Below are 24,009 nucleotides of genomic sequence, written 5' to 3' on the forward strand. Positions count from 1 at the left end.
ATCACTACACACTTACACCTCTACATATTGACACCTCTACATACTGACACTGACACTTCTACATACTGACACCTCTACACACTGACACCTATACATACTGACACCTCAACACACTGACACCTCTACATACTGACACCTCTACATACTGACACTGACACTTCTACCTACTGACATCTCTACATACTGACACATATAAACAAAGACACTTCTACACACTGACACCTCTACATACTGACACCTCTACATACTGACACTGACACTTCTACCTACTGACACCTCTACATACTGACACCTCTACATACTGACACCTCAACACACTAACACCTCTACACACTGACACCTCTACATACTGACACCTCTACACACTGACACTGACACTTCTACCTACTGACATCTCTACCCACTGACACCTCTACATACTGACACCTCAACACACTGACACCTCTACACACTGACACCTCAACACACTGACACCTCTACATACTGACACCTCTACATACTGACACTGACACTTCTACCTACTGACATCTCTACATACTGACACCTCTACACACTGACACCTCTACACACTGACACCTCTACATACTGACACCTCTACATACTGACACTGACACTTCTACCTACTGACATCTCTACATACTGACACCTCTACACACTGACACCTCTACACACTGACACCTCTACATACTGACACCTCTACATACTGACACTGACAGTTCTACCTACTGACACCTCTACACACTGACAGTGACACCTCTACGCACTGAAACCTCTACACAATGACACCTCTACACACTGATACCTCTATACACTGACACCTCTACACACTGACACCTCTACACACTGACACCTCTACACACTGACACCTCTACTCAATGACACCTCTACAGACTGACACTGACACTTCTACATACTGACACCTCTACACACTGGCACTGACAACTCTACACACTGACACCTCTACACACTTACACCTCTACATATTGACACCTCTACATACTGACACTGACACTTCTACATACTGACACCTCTACACACTGACACCTATACATACTGACACCTCAACACACTGACACCTCAACACACTGACACCTCTACATACTGACACCTCTACACACTGACATCTCTACATACTGACACCTCTACACACTGACACCTCAACACACTGACACCTCTACATACTGACACCTCTACATACTGACACTGACACTTCTATCTACTGACACCTCTACATACTGACACCTCTACAAACTGACACCTCTACATACTGACACATCTACATACTGACACCTCTACACACTGACACCTCTACACACTGACAACTCTACACACTGACACCTCTACAAACTGACACCTCTACACACTGACACCTCTACATACTGACACCTCTATACACTGACATCTCTACACACTGACACCTATACATACTGACATCTCTACACACTGACACCTCTACACACTGACACCTCTACAAACTGACACCTCTACACACTGACACATCGACATACTGACACTGACATTTCTACACACTGACACCTCTACAGACTGACATCTCTACACACTGACACCTCTACCAACTGACACCTCTACACACTGACACCTCTACACACTGACACCTCTACATACTGACACCGCTACACACTGACACCTCTACACACTGACACCTCTACATACTGACACCTCTACACACTGACACCTCTACATACTGACACCTCTACATACTGACACCTCAACACACTGACACCTCTACATACTGACACCTCTACATACTGACACTGACATTTCTACACACTGACACCTCTACACACTGACATCTCTACACACTGACACCTCTACACACTGACACCTCTACACACTGACACCTCTACACACTGACACCTCTACGCACTGACACATCTACATACTGACACTGACATTTCTACACACTGACACCTCTACACACTGACATCTCTACACACTGACACCTCTACATACTGACACTTCTACCTACTGACACCTCTACATACTGACACCTCTACATACTGACACTGACATCTCTACATACTGACACCTCTACATACTGACACCTCTACATACTGACACTGACACTTCTAGCTACGACACTTCTACCTACTGACACCTCTACATACTGACACCTCTACACACGGACACTGACACCTCTACGCACTGAAACCTCTACACACTGACACCTCTACAAACTGACACCTCTACATACTGACACCTCTATACACTGACACCTCTACACACTGACACCTCTACACACTGACACCTCTACACACTGACGCCTCTACATACTGACACCTCTATGACACCTCTACATACTGACACCTCTACATACTGACACCTCTACATACTGACACCTCTACATACTGACACTGACACTTCTAGCTACTGACACTTCTACCTACTGACACCTCTATACACTGACACCTCTACACACGGACACTGACACCTCTACGCACTGAAACCTCTACACACTGACACCTCTACACACTGACACCTCTACAAACTGACACCTCTACACCACTGACACATCTACATACTGACACTGACTTCTCTACACACTGACACTTCTACCTACTGACATCTCTACATACTGACACCTCTACATACTGACACCTCTACACACTGACACCTCAACACACTGACACCTCTACACACTGACACCTCTTACTACACAGGGCGGTAGTAATTTAGGCAGGTTCCCTTTGATTTGTTGAGCACAGGGACTATGGTGGTCTGCTTGAAACGTAGGTATTACAGACTCGGTCCGGGAGAGTTTGAAAATGTCAGTGAAGTGTCACGACGTCCGTCGAAGTCGGTCCCTCTCCTTGTTCGGGCGACGTTTGGCGGTCGACGTCAGAGGTCTTTTAGCCATCGCCGATCCACTTTTTCATTTACAATTTCTTTTGTCTTTGTTTTCTACACACCTGGTTTCTATTCCCCAATTACATGTTCATTATTTAACCCTCTGTTTCCCACATGTTAGTGTTTATTGATTGTTCATGGCGGTACTTGTCGGCTGGTTATGTTTTCCGGGTTATGTATTTACGCCCGTTATTTTCGAGTGACCAGTATTTCTCCACACTTTGAGTATTGTCTGAATACTGGTGCTGTCGTGGAATTAAATACCTTGTACACTCATTTCTGCTCTCCTGCGCCTGATTCACTGCACCAGTTAACCACCGCCTGACATGAAGACACTTGCCAGTTGGTCCAGGCATTCTCTGAGTACTGCCTTGATCGTTATTTTCGAGTGACCAGTATTTCTCCGCACTTTGAGTATTGTCTGAATACTGGTGCTGTCGTTGAATTAAATACCTTGTACACTCATTTCTGCTCTCCTGCGCCTGATTCACTGCACCAGTTAACCACCGCCTGACATGAAGACACTTGCCAGTTGGTCCAGGCATTCTCTGAGTACTGCCTTGATCGTTATTTTCGAGTGACCAGTATTTCTCCGCACTTTGAGTATTGTCTGAATACTGGTGCTGTCGTTGAATTAAATACCTTGTACACTCATTTCTGCTCTCCTGCGCCTGATTCACTGCACCAGTTAACCACCGCCTGACATGAAGACACTTGCCAGTTGGTCCAGGCATTCTCTGAGTACTGCCTTGATCAGCCTGTTGCATGATGACGAGGAACATCATGGCCCGGTCCTAGATGACTTTGTAGAGTGGTGTGAGGAATCACACTTGGTCCTCAATACCAACAAGACCAAAGAGATGTGCATAGACTTCAGGAAGCGTACAAAACCTACCTCTGCAACTTCTATTAGAGGTCAGAATATAGAGATTGTAGAGGAATACAAATACCTGGGTGTCCTCTTGGACAATAAGCTTCAGTGGAGTAAATGTACAGACCTGATCTAGAAAAAGAGCCAACAGAGACTGTACTTTCTCAAAAAGCTGGGATCTTTTAATGTAAACTGTACTATACTGACTGTGTTTTACAAATCTTTCTTTGAGAGTATTTGAACTTTTAGTATTGTTTGTTGGTTTGGCAATGCCACTGTCAGCCAAAGAAATATGCTGAGAAGGATTATCACCACAGCAAGCAAGGTACTTGGAGTCAAACAGACAGGCCTGGATGAGATCTTTAAGGTCAGGGCCCTCCACGAGGCTCACAAAATAATTTTAGACCCAAGCCACCCCCTGTACCCGGACTTTGAACTACTCCCCTCTGGGCACAGGTATAGGGCACCCCTCAGCAGGAAAAACAGAACTAGACAATAATTTGTGCCAGGTGTGATATCCCTCCTAAATAGCTCGGGCTAATATTCCTTTCGGCTCAGTAAGGCCAGCAGGCTAGTCTTTAAAAAAAACATGTTTTATTGGTATGTATCTGTTATGAAAGTTGTATTGTGTAACGTTCGTCGTATATACTGGACCAAGGCGCAGCGGGTTGAGTGCTCATTTTATCTTTTATTTAGAACACTTAAATAACAAAACAAGAAAACGTACGAACGAACAGTATTGCAGGCTAACACAGCAGTGCAAAAACAACTTCCCACAAGGGACATGTGAAAACAGGGCTACCTAAGTATGACTCCCAATCAGCAACAACGATGTACAGCTGTTCCTGATTGAGAGCCATACCAGGCCAACACAAAGAAATACACAACATAGACAGATCATAGAAATACAAACATAGAACATAACCAAAAACCCCGGAATACTCTAAACAAACACCCCTCTACATAAACACATATCCCAACAAACCCGAACCACATAAAACAAACACCCCCCTGCCACATCCTGACCAAACTACAATAACAAATAACCCCTTTACTGGTCAGGACGTGGCATATTGTCAATTTTGTTTTGTATTTAAACGCCACTTTAAACGTGTACATGACGCTGCAACAAAATTTCCACATGGGGACAATAAAGCCAGTAAGTAAGTAAGTAAGTAAGTAAGTAAGTAAGTAAGTAAGTACACGTCCTGGTAATAAAGTTTTAAAGGTCTTGCTTACATCAGCTACGGAGAGCGTGATCACACAGTCATCCGGAACAGGTGGTGCTCTCATGCATGTTTCAGTGTTGCTGTCACGTCCTGACCAGTGTAAGGGGTTATTGGTTATTGTAGTTTGGTCAGGACGTGGCAGGGGGTATTTGTTTTATGTGGTTCGGGGTTTAATGGGATATGTATTTATGTAAGAGGGGTGTTTGATTTATGTGTTCCGGGGTTTTTTGGTAATGTTCTTGTTTTGTATTTCTATGGTTTTCTATGTTGTGTATATCTTTGTGTTGGCCTGGTATGGCTCTCAATCAGGAACAGCTGTACATCGTTGTTGCTGATTGAGAGTCATACTTAGGTAACCCTGTTTCACCTGTCCCTTTGTGGGAAGTTGTATTCGTGCACTGCGATGTTTAGCCTGCAGAACTGTTAGCTGTCATTCGTGATTTCGTTTTGTTGTTTTTGTGTGGTGTTCGTAATAAAGTAAATATGAGCATTCACGTACCCGCTGCATTTTGGTCCACTTCCTACGACGGCCGTTACAGTTACTTGCCTCGAAGCGAGCATAAAATGCATTTAGCCCGTCTTCTAGGCTCGCGCGACTAGGCAGCTCACGGCTGGCTTTCCCTTTGTGTAGTCGGTGTAGTTGGATTCAATCTTAGTCATGTATTGACGCTTTGTCTGTTTGATGGTTCGTCTGATGGCCTAAGTGTCCGGATTAGTGACCCGCTCCTTAAAAGCTGCAGCTCTAGCCTTTAGCTCGGTGACGATGTTGCCTATAATCCATGGCTTCTGGTTGGGATAAGTATGTACGGTCACTGTGGGGACAATGTCATCGATGCACTTATTGTTGAAGCCGGTGACTGAGGTGGTATACTCCTCAATGCCATTGGGATTACTCAGGGTCAGCCATATTAGTACTCAGGGTCTGCCATAGTAGTACTCAGGATCAGCCATAGTAGTACTCAGGGTTAGCCATAGTAGTACTCAGGGTCAGCCATAGTAGTACTCAGGGTCAGCCATAGTAGTACTCATGGTCATCCATAGTAGTACTCAGGGTCAGCCATAGTAGTACTCAGGATCAGCCATAGTATTACTCAGGGTCAACCATAGTAGTACTCAGGGTCAGCCATAGTAGTACTCAGGGTCAGACATAGTAGTACTCAGGGTCAGCCATAGTAGTACTCAAGGTCATCCATAGTAGTACTCATGGTCATCCATAGTAGTACTCAGGGTCAGCCATAGTAGTACTCAGGGTCAACAATAGTAGTACTCAGGATCAGCCATAGTAGTACTCAGGGTCAGCCATAGTAGTCCTCAGGATCAGCCATAGTAGTACTCATGGTCATCCATAGTAGTACTCATGGTCAGCCATAGTAGTACTCAGGGTCAGCCATAGTAGTACTCAGGATCAGCCATAGTAGCACTCAGGGTCAGCCATAGTAGTACTCAGGATCAGCCATTGTAGTACTCAGGGTCAACCATAGTAGTACTCAGGGTTAGCCAAATTAGTACTCAGGGTCAGCCATAGTAGTACTCAGGGTCAGCCATAGTAGTACTCAGGATCAGCCATAGTAGCACTTAACCCCCCCCCCCCCTCCCCAGACAAACACACACACACACAACAAACACACAAACACACACTTACCCTTGGCCTCGTTGTGACAGGCATGCAGTTTCAAAGGCAGGGATGAGGCATGAGGGAGTGTTAGTGAGTTTAGTAAGTTTAGTGATGAGTCACCACAGCAGGGGAGAACTATTTATTATGAACAAATTCCACCCAATGAGCTTCAAGTGTTACAATAACACAATGTGACGGATTCCCTCCTTGTTATGGTATACCTCTATGGTATATCTCTATAATGCAGATGCTCATCAAGCATCATCATCCTCCACTTGATCCACAAGTAACTAAATTCAAACATGGCCGATACACTTGTGTTTCTTAAACAATATACGAGACCTGGGTTCAAGTAGTATTTGACATATTTCTAATACCTTGATGAACCTTTGGTTAAACCTGTCTGGAGTGACAGAGGGGATGATTGTGCACTTTTGGAACTATGCCTTTGGGTTCAATTGCATTTGACAAAGCTCAATCGAGCACAGCTAAATAATTTGAACGATTTTAAATACTATTTGAACCCAGGTCTACAACTGGCAAATCAAGGACAGATTAAACAGATGATGTTGGCTGCTTGTCTTGTCTACTCACAACGTCATTAATGTTCTTCTTCTCATGGATAGAGCTTGCTGTGAGGATGTGGTTTCCTCAGAGAACATTCGAAAAATAGAGAACATACGAAAAATGGAGATACTGTATGTAAGTGTTGTTACATAGATGCTGTGTTCACTATGCATGATTAATACATAATTCAAGGTTTATTTGATGTAGTAAATAAATAAATGATTTATTGATGTATAGATAAGAATTTAAATGTGATGTAACAGGTAAATTAACGTTAGGCCATTGATTGTGTTTTTATGTTCCATCCCGGAACTAACGTTCTCTGTGTTACTGCTACGGAATTTGTTAATTGACTGTGTGCAATCTAACTTAAGCAGATCTTAGTCTGAGTCATAATTGTTGATGGCAGAGGCTAAGAAAGATAGTAAAGGGACTTTCAAGGGACTTTAAGAATTCAAGAACCTCTTTTCAGGACAAGCAGCCAACGAGGTATTTTGTTCAACCTATAGAACTTTGTTTATAGTCGCGCCAAGTTCCATTTGTATTGTCGCGCCAAGCGCCATTTGTATTGTTGCGCCGAGCGCCATTTGTATTTCTTTGTTTCAGTACTGTATAATTTATCAACGTTACTGTGTTCATTCAAACATATAGTTCTCACGGCGTGACGTGGATGCATCGGAGAAAAAGACGTGCAATGCAATAAACGCCCATTTCAAAGAACCAACCTGTGTCTGTTGTCGTGAAGAGAGCTACACTGTATGTATGTATGATATTACATGATTTATTTGACAATTAAAATTGTAAAAATACAACCACACATGTGCATTTAAAAATAATCGAGGACAACAGAAAAAAGTTTAGAAATGTATTTCCATTGTGGTCTTCAATGGAACATCAGATAATCCCTTTTGGGATGTAAACATTGAGTTGTATTTTTCCCCAGTCATTGCACAGTTCCCTAGTCTCATATTGTTGATTAGTAATTACTCTGCTGACAAGATCCACAGTGTTGGTTATTGCCTTTGGTGAAGTACACCGGGGAATACATAAGAGAAGCGTACATTTCTGGAGTGTTGCATCACAATCAATTGCTCTGCTTCGCCCACAGATAAAGTTGGACGAAACCTTTTTAAATTCTTGCCATTCGTACAGGCAACATTTCAAAATGTTGTTTTCACGTTTCTATACAAAGCACAGTTTTTGCATTGATTTACACCAGTTGCCTGTATTTAATTTTGGTTTGTTCTCATACTTACACCAGTGTCATTACAATGTAAGTACTGTAGACATTATTACCTAGCAAATGGGTCGGCAACAGGCAACCGGCGGGCCAAGTTCAGCCCGCAAGTGCAAAAAATGTGCTTCATTTTAGGAAATCTGTTCCTAAGTAGTCCCACAAACAAACAAAAAATATAGATATGTGATCATGTCTCAATGTAATCAAGGTATGACATTATTGCTATTTTCAAATACAATCTCTTTTTGGGCTTAGTTGTAGTCAATTTATTATAATTATGTCCCCCACTGACTAATCGCTCCGACAGAAATTGGCCCGCGGCTGAACCCAGTTGACCTCTGACCTAGTACCTACAACTGTTATACTACATCATGTAAAGTGGGACGGCTACTCCGCCAGTACGTGTTGTGGTCATTATGAAGTCAATCTGGTTCCTTGAATAAGATTTTAACAGGCCAGTCTGTTTTCCCTGAAAGGACCACACAGTCTCTAGGCTATAAAGTGTGATTACATTACATTGTGGGCATTAACATTTCAGACGTCCGTTAGCTCATTTATAAATATATCTGGGAGGTAGCTCGATCTCACCTCCCATGACTCATAGACACCAAATAACCTCCTGACGCTGGCACCAGGCACCACACTTAAGATAGATGGCGCATTGCAGACCTGTTCATCTGAATTAAAGAGCGTTTATATTTCATTAACACAAAGAGCCACGGGAGCTGCTCTCTCTGAGAATGGAATGAGAACGTTACGATTTTACAAAGGTTTTGTTCAGGGTTTGTTCGATGAGTGGTACATTTCTTCAGGAGGACGACTTGGCTGCTTACATGGGTCCTTTTAAGGACAGTGAAGACATACAGCTCATCTCGTGGCTTGTTTACATCCTCCAGCATCAGAAGCGTCTTACGTCGTAGGCCCAGTCCTTTATTGACTCTGCTGTGAGGTATTCTAGTACAGTCACAATAGCAGACACACAGGGAGGGAGTCACAATAGTAGACACACAGGGAGGGAGTCACAATAGCAGTCACACAGGGAGGGAGTCACAATAGCAGACACACAGGGAGGGAGTCACAATAGCAGTCACACAGGGAGGGAGTCACAATAGCAGACACACAGGGAGGGAGTCACAATAGCAGACACACAGGGAGGGAGTCACAATAGCAGTCACACAGGGAGGGAGTCACAATAGTAGACACACAGGGAGGGAGTCACAATAGCAGACACACAGGGAGGGAGTCACAATAGCAGACACACAGGGAGGGAGTCACAATAGCAGTCACACAGGGAGGGAGTCACAATAGTAGACACACAGGGAGGGAGTCACAATAGTAGACACACAGGGAGGGAGTCACAATAGCAGACACACAGGGAGGGAGTCACAATAGCAGACACACAGGGAGGGAGTCACAATAGCAGTCACACAGGGAGGGAGTCACAATAGTAGACACACAGGGAGGGAGTCACAATAGCGGACACACAGGGAGGGAGTCACAATAGCAGACACACAGGGAGGGAGTCACAATAGCGGACACACAGGGAGGGAGTCACAATAGTAGACACACAGGGAGGGAGTCAGAACAGCAGTGGGGAGTAAAGGGGAAAGAGGGGGGCGGGTAGCAACAAGCACAACTCCTTACTCCAGCAACTGCATAGTTCCGACCTCTCACTCTGCAGCTGACAGATAAGGCCACGGCTAGCGACCGTATTGAGCGTCTATCCCGGCTCCTCTTTGTCTTCTACCCGGCAGTGTCAAAGGGAGATTAAAATACAATAAGTAGTAGCGTCTTTGGAGCGAATGAGGCAGGCGACAAACATTCATTTTGCCTCGCTGTTCTGCCGGGCCCCGATAAAGTTTTACTGCAGCCCTGTTGGTATTTACACTGAAGGTTTGGCTCTTTAAGCACAGTGATAACACTTTCCCGGGGATATTTAGAACTTCTTTGTCATGATATTATCAGGTTAATAGGTGCCTGTAGTTGGCAGGAGTATCGTTTATCGGGTGAATTGCTAGACATTTACAGTATCTAGGCCTATTTTGTTTGTGCTGTTATTACAATAAGATGCTATCTGAGTGATGGGGAGTACTCAGTGGAGTCACAACTTTACACTTGACATTCTTTTCGAAATTCCCTCATGTATTTCAACTTCGTTTATGCCTTCAACCTCTTGAAATCTTGAAAAGAGATCATTAGTGGAGAGATTTTCTTTACTAACTGTCAAAAGCATACAATGCCGGAAGGTTCCATTCGACTAATCACTCACCGTACCCTAGATCCTGGAGTAAGGACGAGCATACGCATTAAGACTGGTGTCATTGTGAATTATCTGCAGCCTGAAGTTTCTCTTTCATTTTAGATTTTTGGGAGCCAATTTCTAAAGATGGGTAAACTGCTAAACTGAATTAGAGTTTGTACCGATCCATCACATCCTCCTTTGAAATGTTTGAAGGACAGAAACCAGTGTTGAAAAAAATCAGTGTTGAAAAAAATCTGTGTTAAAAAAACAGAATCTGTGATCGAAATCTGTTTTAAAGACATCTGTGTCACCATAATAGAAAATGACTCAAGTTCAAGTGAAAATACTAATTGAGTAAAAGTATTTGGTTTTAAATATTCTTAAGTATCAAAAGTAAATGTAATTGCTCAAATATACTTAAGGATCAAAAGTAAAAGTAGAAATCATTTCAAATTTCTTATATTAAGCAAACCAGACGGCATCATTTTTTAAATTTACAGAAAGCCAGGGGCACACTCCAACACATCATTTACAAACAAAGCATTTGTGTTTAGTGAGGCCGCCAGATCAGAGGCAGTAGGGACGACCAGGGATGTTCTCTTGATAAGTGCGTGAATTGGACCATTTTCATGTCCTTCTAAGCATTCAAAATGTAACGAGTACTTTAGGGTGTCAGGGAAAATTTATGAAATAAAAAATACATTATTTTCTTTAGGAAAAAAAGACTACTGAAGTAGTACTTCAAAGTATTTTTACTAAAGTACTTTATACCACTGGAAATGAGTGATAGAGGAATCAGTGTTAGAGAAATGAGTGATTGAGGAATCAGTGGAAATAAGATGTCTGATCACCTCCCATCCTTCAAGCTCCTCTTTGTCCTGTGTTAGTATCATCTCGTAAACCAATGTGGTGGCTAATTTCTGCATTACCAAATGAGGAGAGTTACAAACACACCAGTCCGAGTTAACTACATCTTTAATACTTAAGATACTTTTGCAAAAGCACTTGACCTTCAATGATGCACTCTTTCGAATGAACCAGGAAGGTGATTACACAATGGCTACAGAGATATTTTATAGCAAAGATACACCCCCTTCAACGTACATTGACAAACCACAGATACATAGAATGGGTTACAAGGTTAAGTTTTGTATGACAGATATCCATTTAACACAGCAGGCAGTAACTGCTATATCAACAGGGTTCATTGTATAGCCCAGTATCTGGTACCCCTAGAACCGTCCCTCCCTGGTACGGTATTGAACAAAAACACAATTTCATCCAATGCCATATATCAATTGTCAACTCTAGATACTCCCATCTCAAGCAAACCCCCTCTTGACCCTACTCCTGGACAGGCTCACTGGGGGGAGTGAGCCTCTAGGCCATATATTATCACAGGATAAGTGTGAGATCTAAGAGAGGACATACAATGGTCCAGATATTGCCATAAATCTCCCCACAATAAGGAAAAAGGAGGGAGTGACCTGCGCACAGACATTGTGGAGACAAATAATTGGTTCCCCATTAATCACACCATCCCTTCACATGGTTTAAGACTAGGTAAAGACATTCACATATGAAGACAATGTTTCACTCAGTCCTCCTCTCTTGCTGATATTCTGCATAGCAACAGAGACATGTAAAAAACAAGTCTGACCTCTCCCCTCTCTGGGCCCCAAGTGACTGAGCCCCAGCTAAGGGAAACGTGCAACTGAAAAAGACACCTGAGTCCAAAGGACACTTTCTAATGACAAGTATCTCACATAAGCATATTATACTAATAAAACATCTTAATTATCTATGTTACCCAACTAATTCTGATTCGTCCACCACACCATGCAGTCAATACTGCCAACATTAGCCTAGCAGCAAAGCAGCAGTCCATCTCTGCTTTAATTTACCTCCATCTCACAATTAGTCAACCAGACCTTTCCACTACTACTATTTCCAGGGTGACTGTACCAAGGTTAGCAACACTAGCTAGCTCCTTCACTGATATAACAGTCAGCCCAGGTGGAGCGTGATGAATAGACACACAATACAGTAGGTTCTGTCAGCTCTGAAGTGCTGATTTCTAAGGGAATAACCTGCCAGGTCATTTCATCGATGCTGCATAGGATTTAGCTGTTTGTGGATGCGTCTGTTGATGATTATGAATTGGACAGAGGGAGAGATATGAAAGGGGAGCTCATCAAGTTGCACATTGGGGCCTTTTGGAGGAAGTACTAATCTTACCTTTGACCTTCATCGATATCATCTGTGAAGAATGTGAGTTTGTTCAATAAGAGCAAATGAATGCATGAATTCACAGCACATAAAAGCTAGTAGTAGTAATGTATAACATGTACAATTGAATCTGTGACTGCAACGCTGTTTCTGTGATCTATTGGCAGGGTCAACACAGATAGACAACTGCTATCTGACTCCACAGGAAAAACTTATGGCCTGAGTGGTTGAGATTAGAGGTCACACTCTGCATCAGCATTATTGGGAATCGACTAGAAAACACATGAAAGTGAATGCAGAGCGAAGAATATGAAAAAGATATATATTGGGAAAACAGCCCTTAAAGCCCAGAGAAATGGTTGCAAACATCAGAAAAGAAGGTAAGATGGAAGTTTTCACTTTTAAAAGCCACCCTTATCATTTCATTCGATCATATCCACTTCAAGCCAAGAATCCACTTCATTCATTTTATTTCTTAACACCATAAACTATTTAAAATGCTGTGGTGGAAAAAGTACCCAATTGTCATACTTGGGTAAAAGTAAAGATACCTTAACAAATGACTCAAGTAAAAGTGAAAGTCACCCAGGAAAATACTACTTGAGTAAAAGTCTCAAAGTATTTGATTTTAAATATACTTAAGTATCAAAAGTAAATGTAATTTAAAAAATATACTTATATGTTGACGATTTTCTTGTTTTTTTTTAATTTACGGATAGTCAGCGGCATACTCCAACACTCAGAAATAATTTACAAATGAAGCATTTGTGTTTAGTGACCCTGCCAAATCAGAGGCAGTAGAGATGAGCAGGGATGTTCTCTTGATAAGTGCGTGAGTTGGACCATTTTCCTGTCCTGCTAAGCATTCAAAATGTAACGAGTACTTTTGGATGTCAGGGAAAATGCATGGAATAGAAAGTACATTATTTTCTTTAGGGACATAGTGGAGTAAAAGTAAAGGTGGTCAAAAATATAAATATTAAAGTAAAGTAAAGATACCCCCCAAAAAACGACTTAAGTAGTACTTAAAAGTATGTTTACTTAAGTACTTTACACCACTGTTCAAATTTCATCTCAACTAAAAGCCATTGTCATGGTACCAACTTCATTACATCAGTCTGTTATTCATTGAACACCTTATTTCTGTGTCAACTATTCAGATAAGGAAGACAAGCAACCTTGAAAAGCTAATGTTCTGCTATATGTTACCAAATACAGTCTATGATATTTCCCAATTTCAGTATACTAATTAGTATTTTTGCCTCAGAAATCAATGCAATGTGCATACTCCAGAGTAACTTTGGTCACTTGATGATAAGACCAAGAGCTATAATTAATCACATGTACTTCAGTCCATGGCACTATGCCTGCCAATCACTTACTGCTTTCAGTGAGAGTCTTGTAAAGACTTTGTAGGAAATGCAAGGGCTAGCCTAGCATGCCAGAGTCTGGGTTTAACCCACAACTGAAGTCTCTAAGACACCTATCATAAAGTCCAGACTGGCAGGCATAATGTGTTTACAGTAGACTTAAAGCTGCAATATGTAACTTTTTGGGGCGACCCAACAAAATTTACATAGAAATGTGGGTTATAGATCTGTCATTCTCATTGAAAGCAAGTCTAAGAAGTGGTAGATATGTTGCTATTTCTATTCTCTTCCCGTTCTTAAGTTTCGTTTTTGTGTCTTTTACTTTTGGCTTTGTACACCAGCTTCAAACAGCTGAAAGTACAATATTTTTGGTTCTGGAACATATATTTCACAGCAGTTTAGATGGTACAATGATTCTCTATGCTCTGCTTGCTTGTTTTGTCATATAAACTCAAATTAGGCAAACTATTAGAATTTTTGCAACCAGGAAATGGTGGAGCGATTCCTGCATAGTGCATCGTTAACTGACGTATTTCCTACAACCTCACTGCAGTTTTGAATACCATACATCAATAATTTGATACATTTTTAAATTATATATAGTTTTGGGCTCTTTTCTCCCCCCCTTAAGCTTGAAATGATTGACGTAAATAAGCAGACAGAGTCAAGCCTTTGTCCTACCTCATTCTAATGCACTGTAATGTCTTTAATCTTTCAAGTTGGTTAGCCTTGTCAATCTATTTCTGCAATAGCCAACCAGGCTGTGAGAGAGTCACATGATCCCTTAAAAGGGGCCGTCCTCTGAGTTTGGCGCTGGACTGCTGTGACATGAGACCAGTGTGGCACTGGTAGTGTGATAGTGAACATCTCCAGGAGTATTGTCTCTGAGCCAGAATCTATCAGTCTCCTCTAAATCCCCAGAGAAAACTGCCCCCTGCTCTTCATTCCCTTTCCTACCTACTTCATTCCCAGCCTCTCTCTTTTTCTTTGTCTGTGAATGTCTTTGTCTCTCACACAAGCACACACACAAGCACACACACACACACACACACACACAAGCACACACACACACACACACACACACACACACACACACACACACACACACACACACACACACACACACACACACACACACACACACACACACACACACACACACACACACACACACACACACACACACACACACACACACACACACAAGCACACACACACACACACACAAGCACACACACACACACACACACACACACACACACACACACACACACACACACACACACACACACACACACACACATATTCTCTCTCTCTCATTTACTATAGAAGGTCAGAGAAACTCATTACATCAGAGAAACTAATTGACTCATGCACTCTCCAGATAAAAATTCTCAGTATTCTCCTATAGATACATACTGTACACAATCTATATAAAACCAAACGTATTCACCAACCAAGCCCCACAACACCATTCACATCCTCCCTCCTAAACACACACAAATCCCTCATGGTGCTGCATCTCGATAGAATCAGAATCTCTTCCTGGTTTGCCAGTGATTTCATGCTGGAGAGGTGTGTAACGGGAGTGACCCATTACAGAATTGTGAGCTGGTTCCTGTTCCCTGGCTGTCAATGGAAAATCATTAGCGCTCTAGCTTCCATCCATCAATACATACCCACAGGCCTTCCTTGGCTGGGACTTTTCACACCAGCTGAATTAGATTTCACCTCCATTTCATACCTCTCTCTTTCGCTCTTATCTAAGTCCGATTGTGTTTTTATTTTGAACCTTTATTTAACTAAGTCAGTTATGAACAAATTCATGTCATGCAACTATACTGTAAACAATTAGTACCTTTTGAGAATGTCAAATGTATATTTTTAATCGCACTTCAGAAGACAGTCAATATGTAGATGACATATTGTATAATTATCAATACATGTGCAGATATTATATTATTTTTCAGAATGAGTGAAACATTGTGTTTAGGTCATGAATATCTAATGTATGTTATGTCTAGTCTTGAACTTGAATTAGTACATAAAGAATATTCAGCATTGCTCACATCCATGGTTGTGGAGTAATTGATTACGGTTACATGCATGAAAAAATACATTATGACACCTTTCTGTTTTATCAATTACATTTAATTCAACATTGAAAAAATGCGCTAGTTTAGGTTTGTTCCACCTTAGCGAGCCTGACCACAAGTCTGAGACCACTATGATGTCAGAGACTAGTATGATGTCAGAGACCACTATGATGTCAGAGACCACTATGATGTCAGAGACAGCTATGATGACACACCAAATGCATTTGATGGATCTTTTTTGTTTTCTTCTAATGCCTCTTAAGGGGAAAGTAATCAAAAAGCAACTGAAAGTAATCAGATTACATTACTGATTTTGGGTAATCCAAAAGTTACATTACTGATTACAATGATGGACAGGTAACTAGTAACTAATGGATTACATTTAGAATATAAACAGTACGGGAAAAAAATGTATGAAATGTATGCATTCACTACTGTAAGTCGCTCTGGATAAGAGCGTCTGATAAATGACTAAACTCCCCAACCCTGCTCACAGCCTGAATTAAGACCTAATGATACCATGAGCTGTTTTGACCTCGTTGTCTGTCTGCCTGTCACTCTACTTCCTGCCTAGTTCTCTACATGATCACAAGGATGATCTTCGCAAGCGTCTGTCTTACACCACCCACAAACTAGAGATGGTGGAGTCTGAGTTTGACTCCACCCGACAGTACCTGGAGACGGAACTCCGTCGAGCCCAGGAAGAGTTGGAGAAATTCACTGACAAACTACGCAGGTATGTCAGTCCCATTACACTATGTCATTCCTGTTACACCATGTCAGTCCCGTTACAACATCTCAGTCCTGTTACAACATGTCAGTCCCGTTACACCATCTCAGTCCTGTTACAACATGTCAGTCCTGTTACACCCTGTCAGTCCTGTTACAACATGTCAATCCTGTTACACCCTGTCAGTCCTGTTATACCATAGCAGTCCTGTTACACCATGTCAGACCTGTTACACCATGTCAGACCTGTTACACCCTGCCAGTCCTGTTACACCATGTCAGTCCCATTACACCATGTCAGACCTGTTACAACATGTCAAACCTGTTACACCCTGCCAGTCCTGTTACACCATGCCAGTCCTGTTATACCCTGCCAGTCCTGTTACACCATGCCAGTCCTGTTATACCATGCCAGTCCTGTTATACCATGTCAGTACTATTACACTATGTCAGTCTCGTTATGCGATGTCAGTCCCGTTACACCATCTTTAGTCTCTTACCACAGCTGTTGTGTCTAACAAATCGTGACTGTGTCATCGTTAACCTTAACTCAATGAGTCAATGTATTTACAAATCTACTAATTCAACTGAATCTGCATTGGGAATAATCAAATGCAAGGTTCTCCAACTATTGTCTATGATCCCTCCCTGCAGTAACACACCTTGATTCAACTAATCAATGTCTTCAGTCCAGACCATAATTAGCTAAATCATCTGTGTTACTGCAGAGCTGGATCAAAAGCCAGTAACTGTGAAAGGTAAAGCAATTTACAACCGAATTACTTATGTAGCCAATGGCTTTTCATTTCCCTAAATTACCCCTCATTTGGGCCAGATACAGAGAAAAATAAGTTTTGATTTGGAAGTTACCATATTGACATAAAGTAATAAACATAGCAAATGACTTAGGGGAGACGGGGACAATTCGAACACATTTTGGAGTTGTTTAAAATAAAATATGTATTTACTCTAACAATGTAGAGATTTCAAAATTTCACACAAACAATTTACATTTCTCTGCAAATGTTTAGAGACCTGTGTAAAATGTGGATTCTTCACAATTATATCTTGAAGGCCCAAAAGTCAGAAAATGTCCTGATGTTACAATTAACCCCAATTGCAAGGTTAGTTGTAACAGTATATGGGACAGTTGTACCAATGTCTTTAATTGTCAAAATGAGGGGTAGTATAACAATGTCACTGATATTTGGATGAAAATACACTAAATTTACTAAAAATATTTTACTTTTATCTTTTAGGGATGTCATAGTGAAGTATTATACTCTGTATTAGTTGTGAAAATGTTACATATGGACTTTTTTCCTTTTTCTAAGGAATTTTCTTAGTTGCACTGCCAAAGTTGATATAAAGCAGTGAAATGTGCTATAAATATATGAATGTGTCTCTATATTATATAATTCTAGATGAGAGTAAGTTGTAACACGGCGTTAAAACCAACCCCAAGCATAGGAGCCTTTACTTATTAATTAAAGTCTATACTAATCAAAAGATCATATCTTACTGATAAAAATTATATATGATAAAATACATGGAGAATGTTCCACAGATCAAAAATCCAAAAAGAGAAATAACCATATTTAAAAAATATATATATAAAATCCAAAACAAATCTTCATAGACATGTTGAGACACTAATCAAGCATTGGCACATTGAATAACACCTTGGTTTCTAATTTGAGTTATTTAACCTGTTTACAACTAACCTGTGTTACAATTGTCCAATGTATCCCCCCGCAATAGCAATATCAATTGAACTTGTGACAGTGAACAACGTAAGCATACAGAACATGTTCTGAGAGAAACCATTGTTGACCATTCTGCCAGGTAACCTCCAGGCCCACTTCAGTTCTAGAGCGACGTCGTTTCTTCTATAACAGACGTTTTGTAACAATGCAATGGATCTCCACAGCTCCTTCGTAAATGGGGTCATAAATACTACAATGTATCCAAACCCCCATGAGACCAGGGCCAGTGATAATGACATGCAGCACTATGTGGTAAAAAAAGAGATAGTAGCCTAATGCTGGTAATGATTGAACTAATGGAAAGTGGAGGTGAAAGAGCAGCTTATTCCATTAAAGCCCAGTAATGTTTTGGAAGCCGACCAGAAACAGTGTTTTGTGCTAGGAAACACACCTCGACGGGCGCTGAAACGTTGCCAAAATTCCTGCGCTCATTCATGAGTCATGCATCAGTCCTACGGGTTTGATGATGCATTTTTCACCGCTTTTTCTCTCCAAAAAAAAGCACGAAAGGAATTCAAAATTCTGCTTTGATCACATGAAATTGTTTTTTCCTTGCTTCCATTGTGAGGCTAGGATTCTCGTCCAAAAAGAATTACTGTACAGTATAAATAGTACAGTACAGACAACCAGAGATATCCATTGAATAATTTTTAAATCCAAACCATTGCTTTGGATTTTCATTTTCATCATCTTGAAAAAAAGTAAATGAATACTTGATTTTGAAAGCATGTTCATTCTCTGACTTACATAGCCAATGTTTCACCAATATGTACTCTTTCCTGTCATGCAGGATCCAGAGCAGTTATGCAGCTCAACAGAGGATCAATCAAGACCTGGAGGACAAGGTGCACAGGACGGTAAGACACCTGCTTCAGCCATACTGTACAGCAGACTGCTTCAGCCGTACACCACACTGCTTCAGCCGTACACCACACTGCTACAGCCGTACACCACACTGCTTCAGCCGTACACCACACTGCTTCAGCCGTACACCACACTGCTTCAGCCGTACACCACACTGCTACAGCCGTACACCACACTGCTACAGCCGTACACCACACTGCTTCAGCCGTACACCACACTGCTTCAGCCGTACACCACACTGCTACAGCCGTACACCACACTGCTACAGCCGTACACCACACTGCTTCAGCCGTACACCACACTGCTTCAGCCGTACATCACACTGCTACAGCCATACACCACACTGCTTCAGCCGTACATCACACTGCTTCAGCCGTACACCACACTGCTTCAGCCGTACATCACACTGCTACAGCCGTACACCACACTGCTACAGCCATACATCACACTGCTACAGCCATACACCACACTGCTTCAGCCGTACATCACACTGCTACAGCCGTACACCACACTGCTTCAGCCGTACATCACACTGCTTCAGCCGTACATCACACTGCTACAGCCGTACACCACACTGCTTCAGCCGTACACCACAATGCTTCAGCCGTACACCACACTGCTTCAGCTGTACACCACACTGCTTCAGCCGTACACCACACTGTTTCAGCTGTACACCACACTGCTTCAGCCATACACCACACTGTTTCAGCCGTACACCACACTGCTACAGCCATACACCACACTGCTTCAGCCGTACACCACACTGCTTCAGCCATACACCACAGTGCTTCAGCTATATATTCCTTTGAAGCCCACTCCAATACCACACAGTCAGTGGAAGCTAGTGGGAGGAGCTATAGGAGGACAGGCTCATTGTAATGGCTGGAATGGAATTAATGGATCGGAGTCCAACATGTTGTTTCCATATATTTTATGTGTTTGATACCATTCCATTTATTCCTTTCCAGACATTACATTGAACCTGTCCTCCTATAGCTCCTCCCACCAGCTTCCTCTACACACCGTGTTGGCACCTTTGGGACTTTTCGATTGGTTCCGCCAGTCAAAGTCAATCAGGCAGAACTAAAGTAACATCAACCTTCCCATTTGACATCATTGAGCTGATATGCATTGTGTAATGACCTAAAATCAACTCTATTGTTGCTGGCAGTTTGTTGCAAGACGTCAACAGCAAGGTGTCTGCCTCTGACAGTCTATACTGGTGTCAACGAAGCAGCTCAGATACAGCATCTAATCTCAGGTCTCCTGGAAACAGACATCCAAGACCAGCCTACATCAGACAGTGTGGGTTGTCAATGGCTCTCCTACAGCCCTTTCCTAACTTATAGGCTATTGAACTAAAGTGCACTCCATTTAGCCAGACTTGTAAAGGACTAGCCTTGTATATACCAGAAAGACAATTTGAATTGGCAACATTCGCACCTTAATTGGCATTCCGACCTTAAAGTTACTGTGTGTTACATCACCTTATGCGCCCATAAAGTTCTGTCGCTTTAACATCCACTTCTTTACCCCATCTCTTCACAGCTGGGAGGGAGGGGCATTAATGAGATGCTGGTATTGACATTACTGGGATAGATTTGTTGTGTCCTAATGATCCCTGTAAGTACCTCAGCTCTCACTCACTTTGTTCTCATAAATAATGTAGGAGGTGTACAGAGGCTTGCTCTGCTCTCCCTGTCAGCCATTCCAGTCATTCCCTGGGGTCTTGCAGCTCACCATGTCAATAAAGCATCTAAGGAATAAGCAATCTATAAAGCAGCTGGCCAGGAAGAACTTTATAAGGCAGCTGGACAGGCAGCTCTCTATAAGACAGTTTTCCATAAGACAGTCAGTCAAGTAGCTCTCTATGAGGCAGCTGTCTATAAGACAGTTCTCTATAAGACAGTTCTCTGTAAAACAGCTCTCTATGAGACAGTCGGACAGACAGCTCTCTGTAAGACAGCTCTCTATAAGACAGGACTCCATAAGACAGCTTTCTATAAGATAGTCGGTAAGACAGCTCTCTTTAAGACAGTTCTCTATAAGACAGCTCTCCAAGAGGCAGTCATTCAGGCAGCTCTCTATAAGACATATATCTATAAGACAGTCCTCTATAAGACAGCTCTCTATGAGACAGTTCTCTATAAAACAGCTCTCTATAAGACAGTTGGTCAGGCAGCTCTCTATAAGGCAGCTCTAAAATACAGCTCTCTATAAGGCAGCTCTCTATAATACAACTCTCTATAAGACAGCTCTCTATAAGACAGTTCTCTATAAAACAGCTCTCTAAAAGGTGAAGCAGCTCTCTATAAGACAGCTCTCTATAAGACAGCTCTCTAAGAGGCAGTCGGTGAGGCAGCTCTCAATAAGATAGCTCTCTATGAGACAGCTCTCTGCAAGACATCTCTCTATAAGGCAGCTCTCTATCGGACAGCTCCTTATAAGACAGCTCTCTATAAGACAGTGCTCTATAAAACAGCTCTCTATAAAACAGCTCTCTATAAGAAAGCTCTCTAAGGCAGCTCTCTAAAATACAGTTCTCAATAAGACAGCTCTATAAAACAGCTCTCTAATTGGCAGTCGGTCAGTCTGCTCTCTATAACACAGCTCTCTATAACACAGTTCTCTATAAGACAGCTCTCCAAGAGGCAGTCGTTCAGGCAGCTCTCTATGAGACATATATCTATAAGACAGCTCTCTATAAGACAGTTCTCTTTAAGACAGTTCTCTATAAGACATCTCTCCAAGAGGCAGTCGTTCAGGCAGCGCTCTATAAGACATCTCTCTATAAAACAGCTCTCCAAAAGACAGTTGGTCAGGCAGCTCTCTATAAGACAGTTCTCTACAAGACAGCTCTCTATAAGGCAGCTCTCTATAAGACAGCTCTCTATAAGACAGTTCTCTATAAGACAGCTCTCTATAAGACAGTTCTCTATAAGTCAGCTCTCTATAAGACTGCTCTCTAAGAGGCAGTCATTCAGGCAGCTCTCTAAAAGACAGCTCTCTATAAAACAGTTCTCTATAAGACAGTTCTCTATAAGACAGTTCTCTATAAGACAGCTCTCTAAGAGGCAGTCAGTCAGGAAGCTCTCTATAAGGCAGCTCTCTAAAATACAGCTCTCCATACGGCAGCTCTCTAAAAGACAGTTCTCAATAAAACAGCTCTCTTTAAGATAGCTCTCAATAAGACAGCTCTATAAAACAGCTCTCTTATTGGCAGTCGGTCAGTCTGCTCTCTATAACACAGCTCTCTATAACACAGTTCTCTATAAGACAGCTCTCCAAGAGGCAGTCGTTCAGGCAGCTCTCTATAAGACATCTATCCATAAGACAGCTCTCTATGAGGCAGTTCTCTATAAATCAGCTCTCCATAAGACAGTTGATCAGGCAGCTCTCTATAAGACAGCTTTCTATAAGACAGTTCTCTATAAAATAGCTCACTATAAGATGGCTCTCTATAAGATAGTTCTCTATAAAACAGCTCTCTAAGAGGCAGTCGGTCAGTCAGCTCTCTATTACACAGCTCTCCATAAGACAGCTCTTTATACGGCAGCTCTCTATAAGACACCTCTCTAAAATACAGCTCTCTATAAGACAGCTCTCAATAAGACACCTCTTTATAAGACAGCTCTCAATAAGACAGTTCTCTATAATACAGCTCTCTAACAGGCAGTCGGTCAGGCAGCTCTCTATATGGCAGCTCTCTATAAGGCAGCTCTCTAAAATACAGCTCTTTATAAGACAGCTCTCTATAAGACAGCTCTCTATTAGACAGTTCTCTATAAAACAGCTATCTATAAGTCAGTCGGTCAGACAGCTCTCTATACGACAGGGCTCTATCAGGCAGCTCTCTATAAGACAGCTCTCTATACAGCTGCTCTCTAGAAGGCAGCTCTCTATAAGACAGCTCTCTATACAGCTGCTCTCTAGAAGGCAGCTCTCTATAAGACAGCTCTCTATACAGCTGCTCTCTAGAAGGCAGCTCTCTATAAGACAGCTCTCTATACAGCTGCTCTCTAGAAGGCAGCTCTCTATAAGACAGTCGGCAGGCATCTCTCTATATGACAGCTCTCTTTAAGGCAGCTCTCCATAAGACAGCTTTCTATAAGACAGCTGGTCAGGCAGCTCACTATAAGTCAGCCTGGCATGCAGCTCTCTATAAGATAGCTCTTTATAAGACAGTCAGTCAGGCAGCTCTCTATATGCGTCACACTTTAGTGAGTTGAGAAATCATGTTTACTTCCCCTCCCACCATTCCAATCAGCTTTAGATTCCGCTCGGTAAATAAACAAGTCGATGGCTTGATAGTTATTGGTCCACAGG

The 24,009-nt window shown here is 42.0% G+C and overlaps 1 protein-coding gene across 3 annotated transcripts in view; it reads left to right on the forward strand.

The window, feature by feature from the left end:
* The window catches only part of LOC106611855 (brain-enriched guanylate kinase-associated protein), an 83,290-nt gene that overhangs the window by 30,990 nt on the left and 28,291 nt on the right, over positions 1-24,009 (forward strand). The window contains exons 1-4 of one of the 3 annotated variants that reach the window (XM_045714229.1): positions 17,037-17,060; positions 19,610-19,676; positions 20,855-20,988; positions 21,232-21,306. In XM_045714229.1, the coding sequence (XP_045570185.1) occupies positions 21,298-21,306 (9 nt within the window). In that variant the 5' untranslated portion in view covers positions 17,037-17,060; positions 19,610-19,676; positions 20,855-20,988; positions 21,232-21,297. Of the gene's footprint in view, positions 1-13,025; positions 13,239-16,645; positions 16,682-16,898; positions 17,061-19,609; positions 19,677-20,854; positions 20,989-21,231; positions 21,307-24,009 lie in introns of those variants that run through there. The other 2 variants (XM_014212492.2, XM_045714228.1) reach the window with 2 other exon arrangements.

This window comes from Salmo salar, chromosome ssa01 (assembly GCF_905237065.1).
Source record: "Salmo salar chromosome ssa01, Ssal_v3.1, whole genome shotgun sequence".
Classification (NCBI taxonomy): domain Eukaryota; kingdom Metazoa; phylum Chordata; class Actinopteri; order Salmoniformes; family Salmonidae; genus Salmo; species Salmo salar.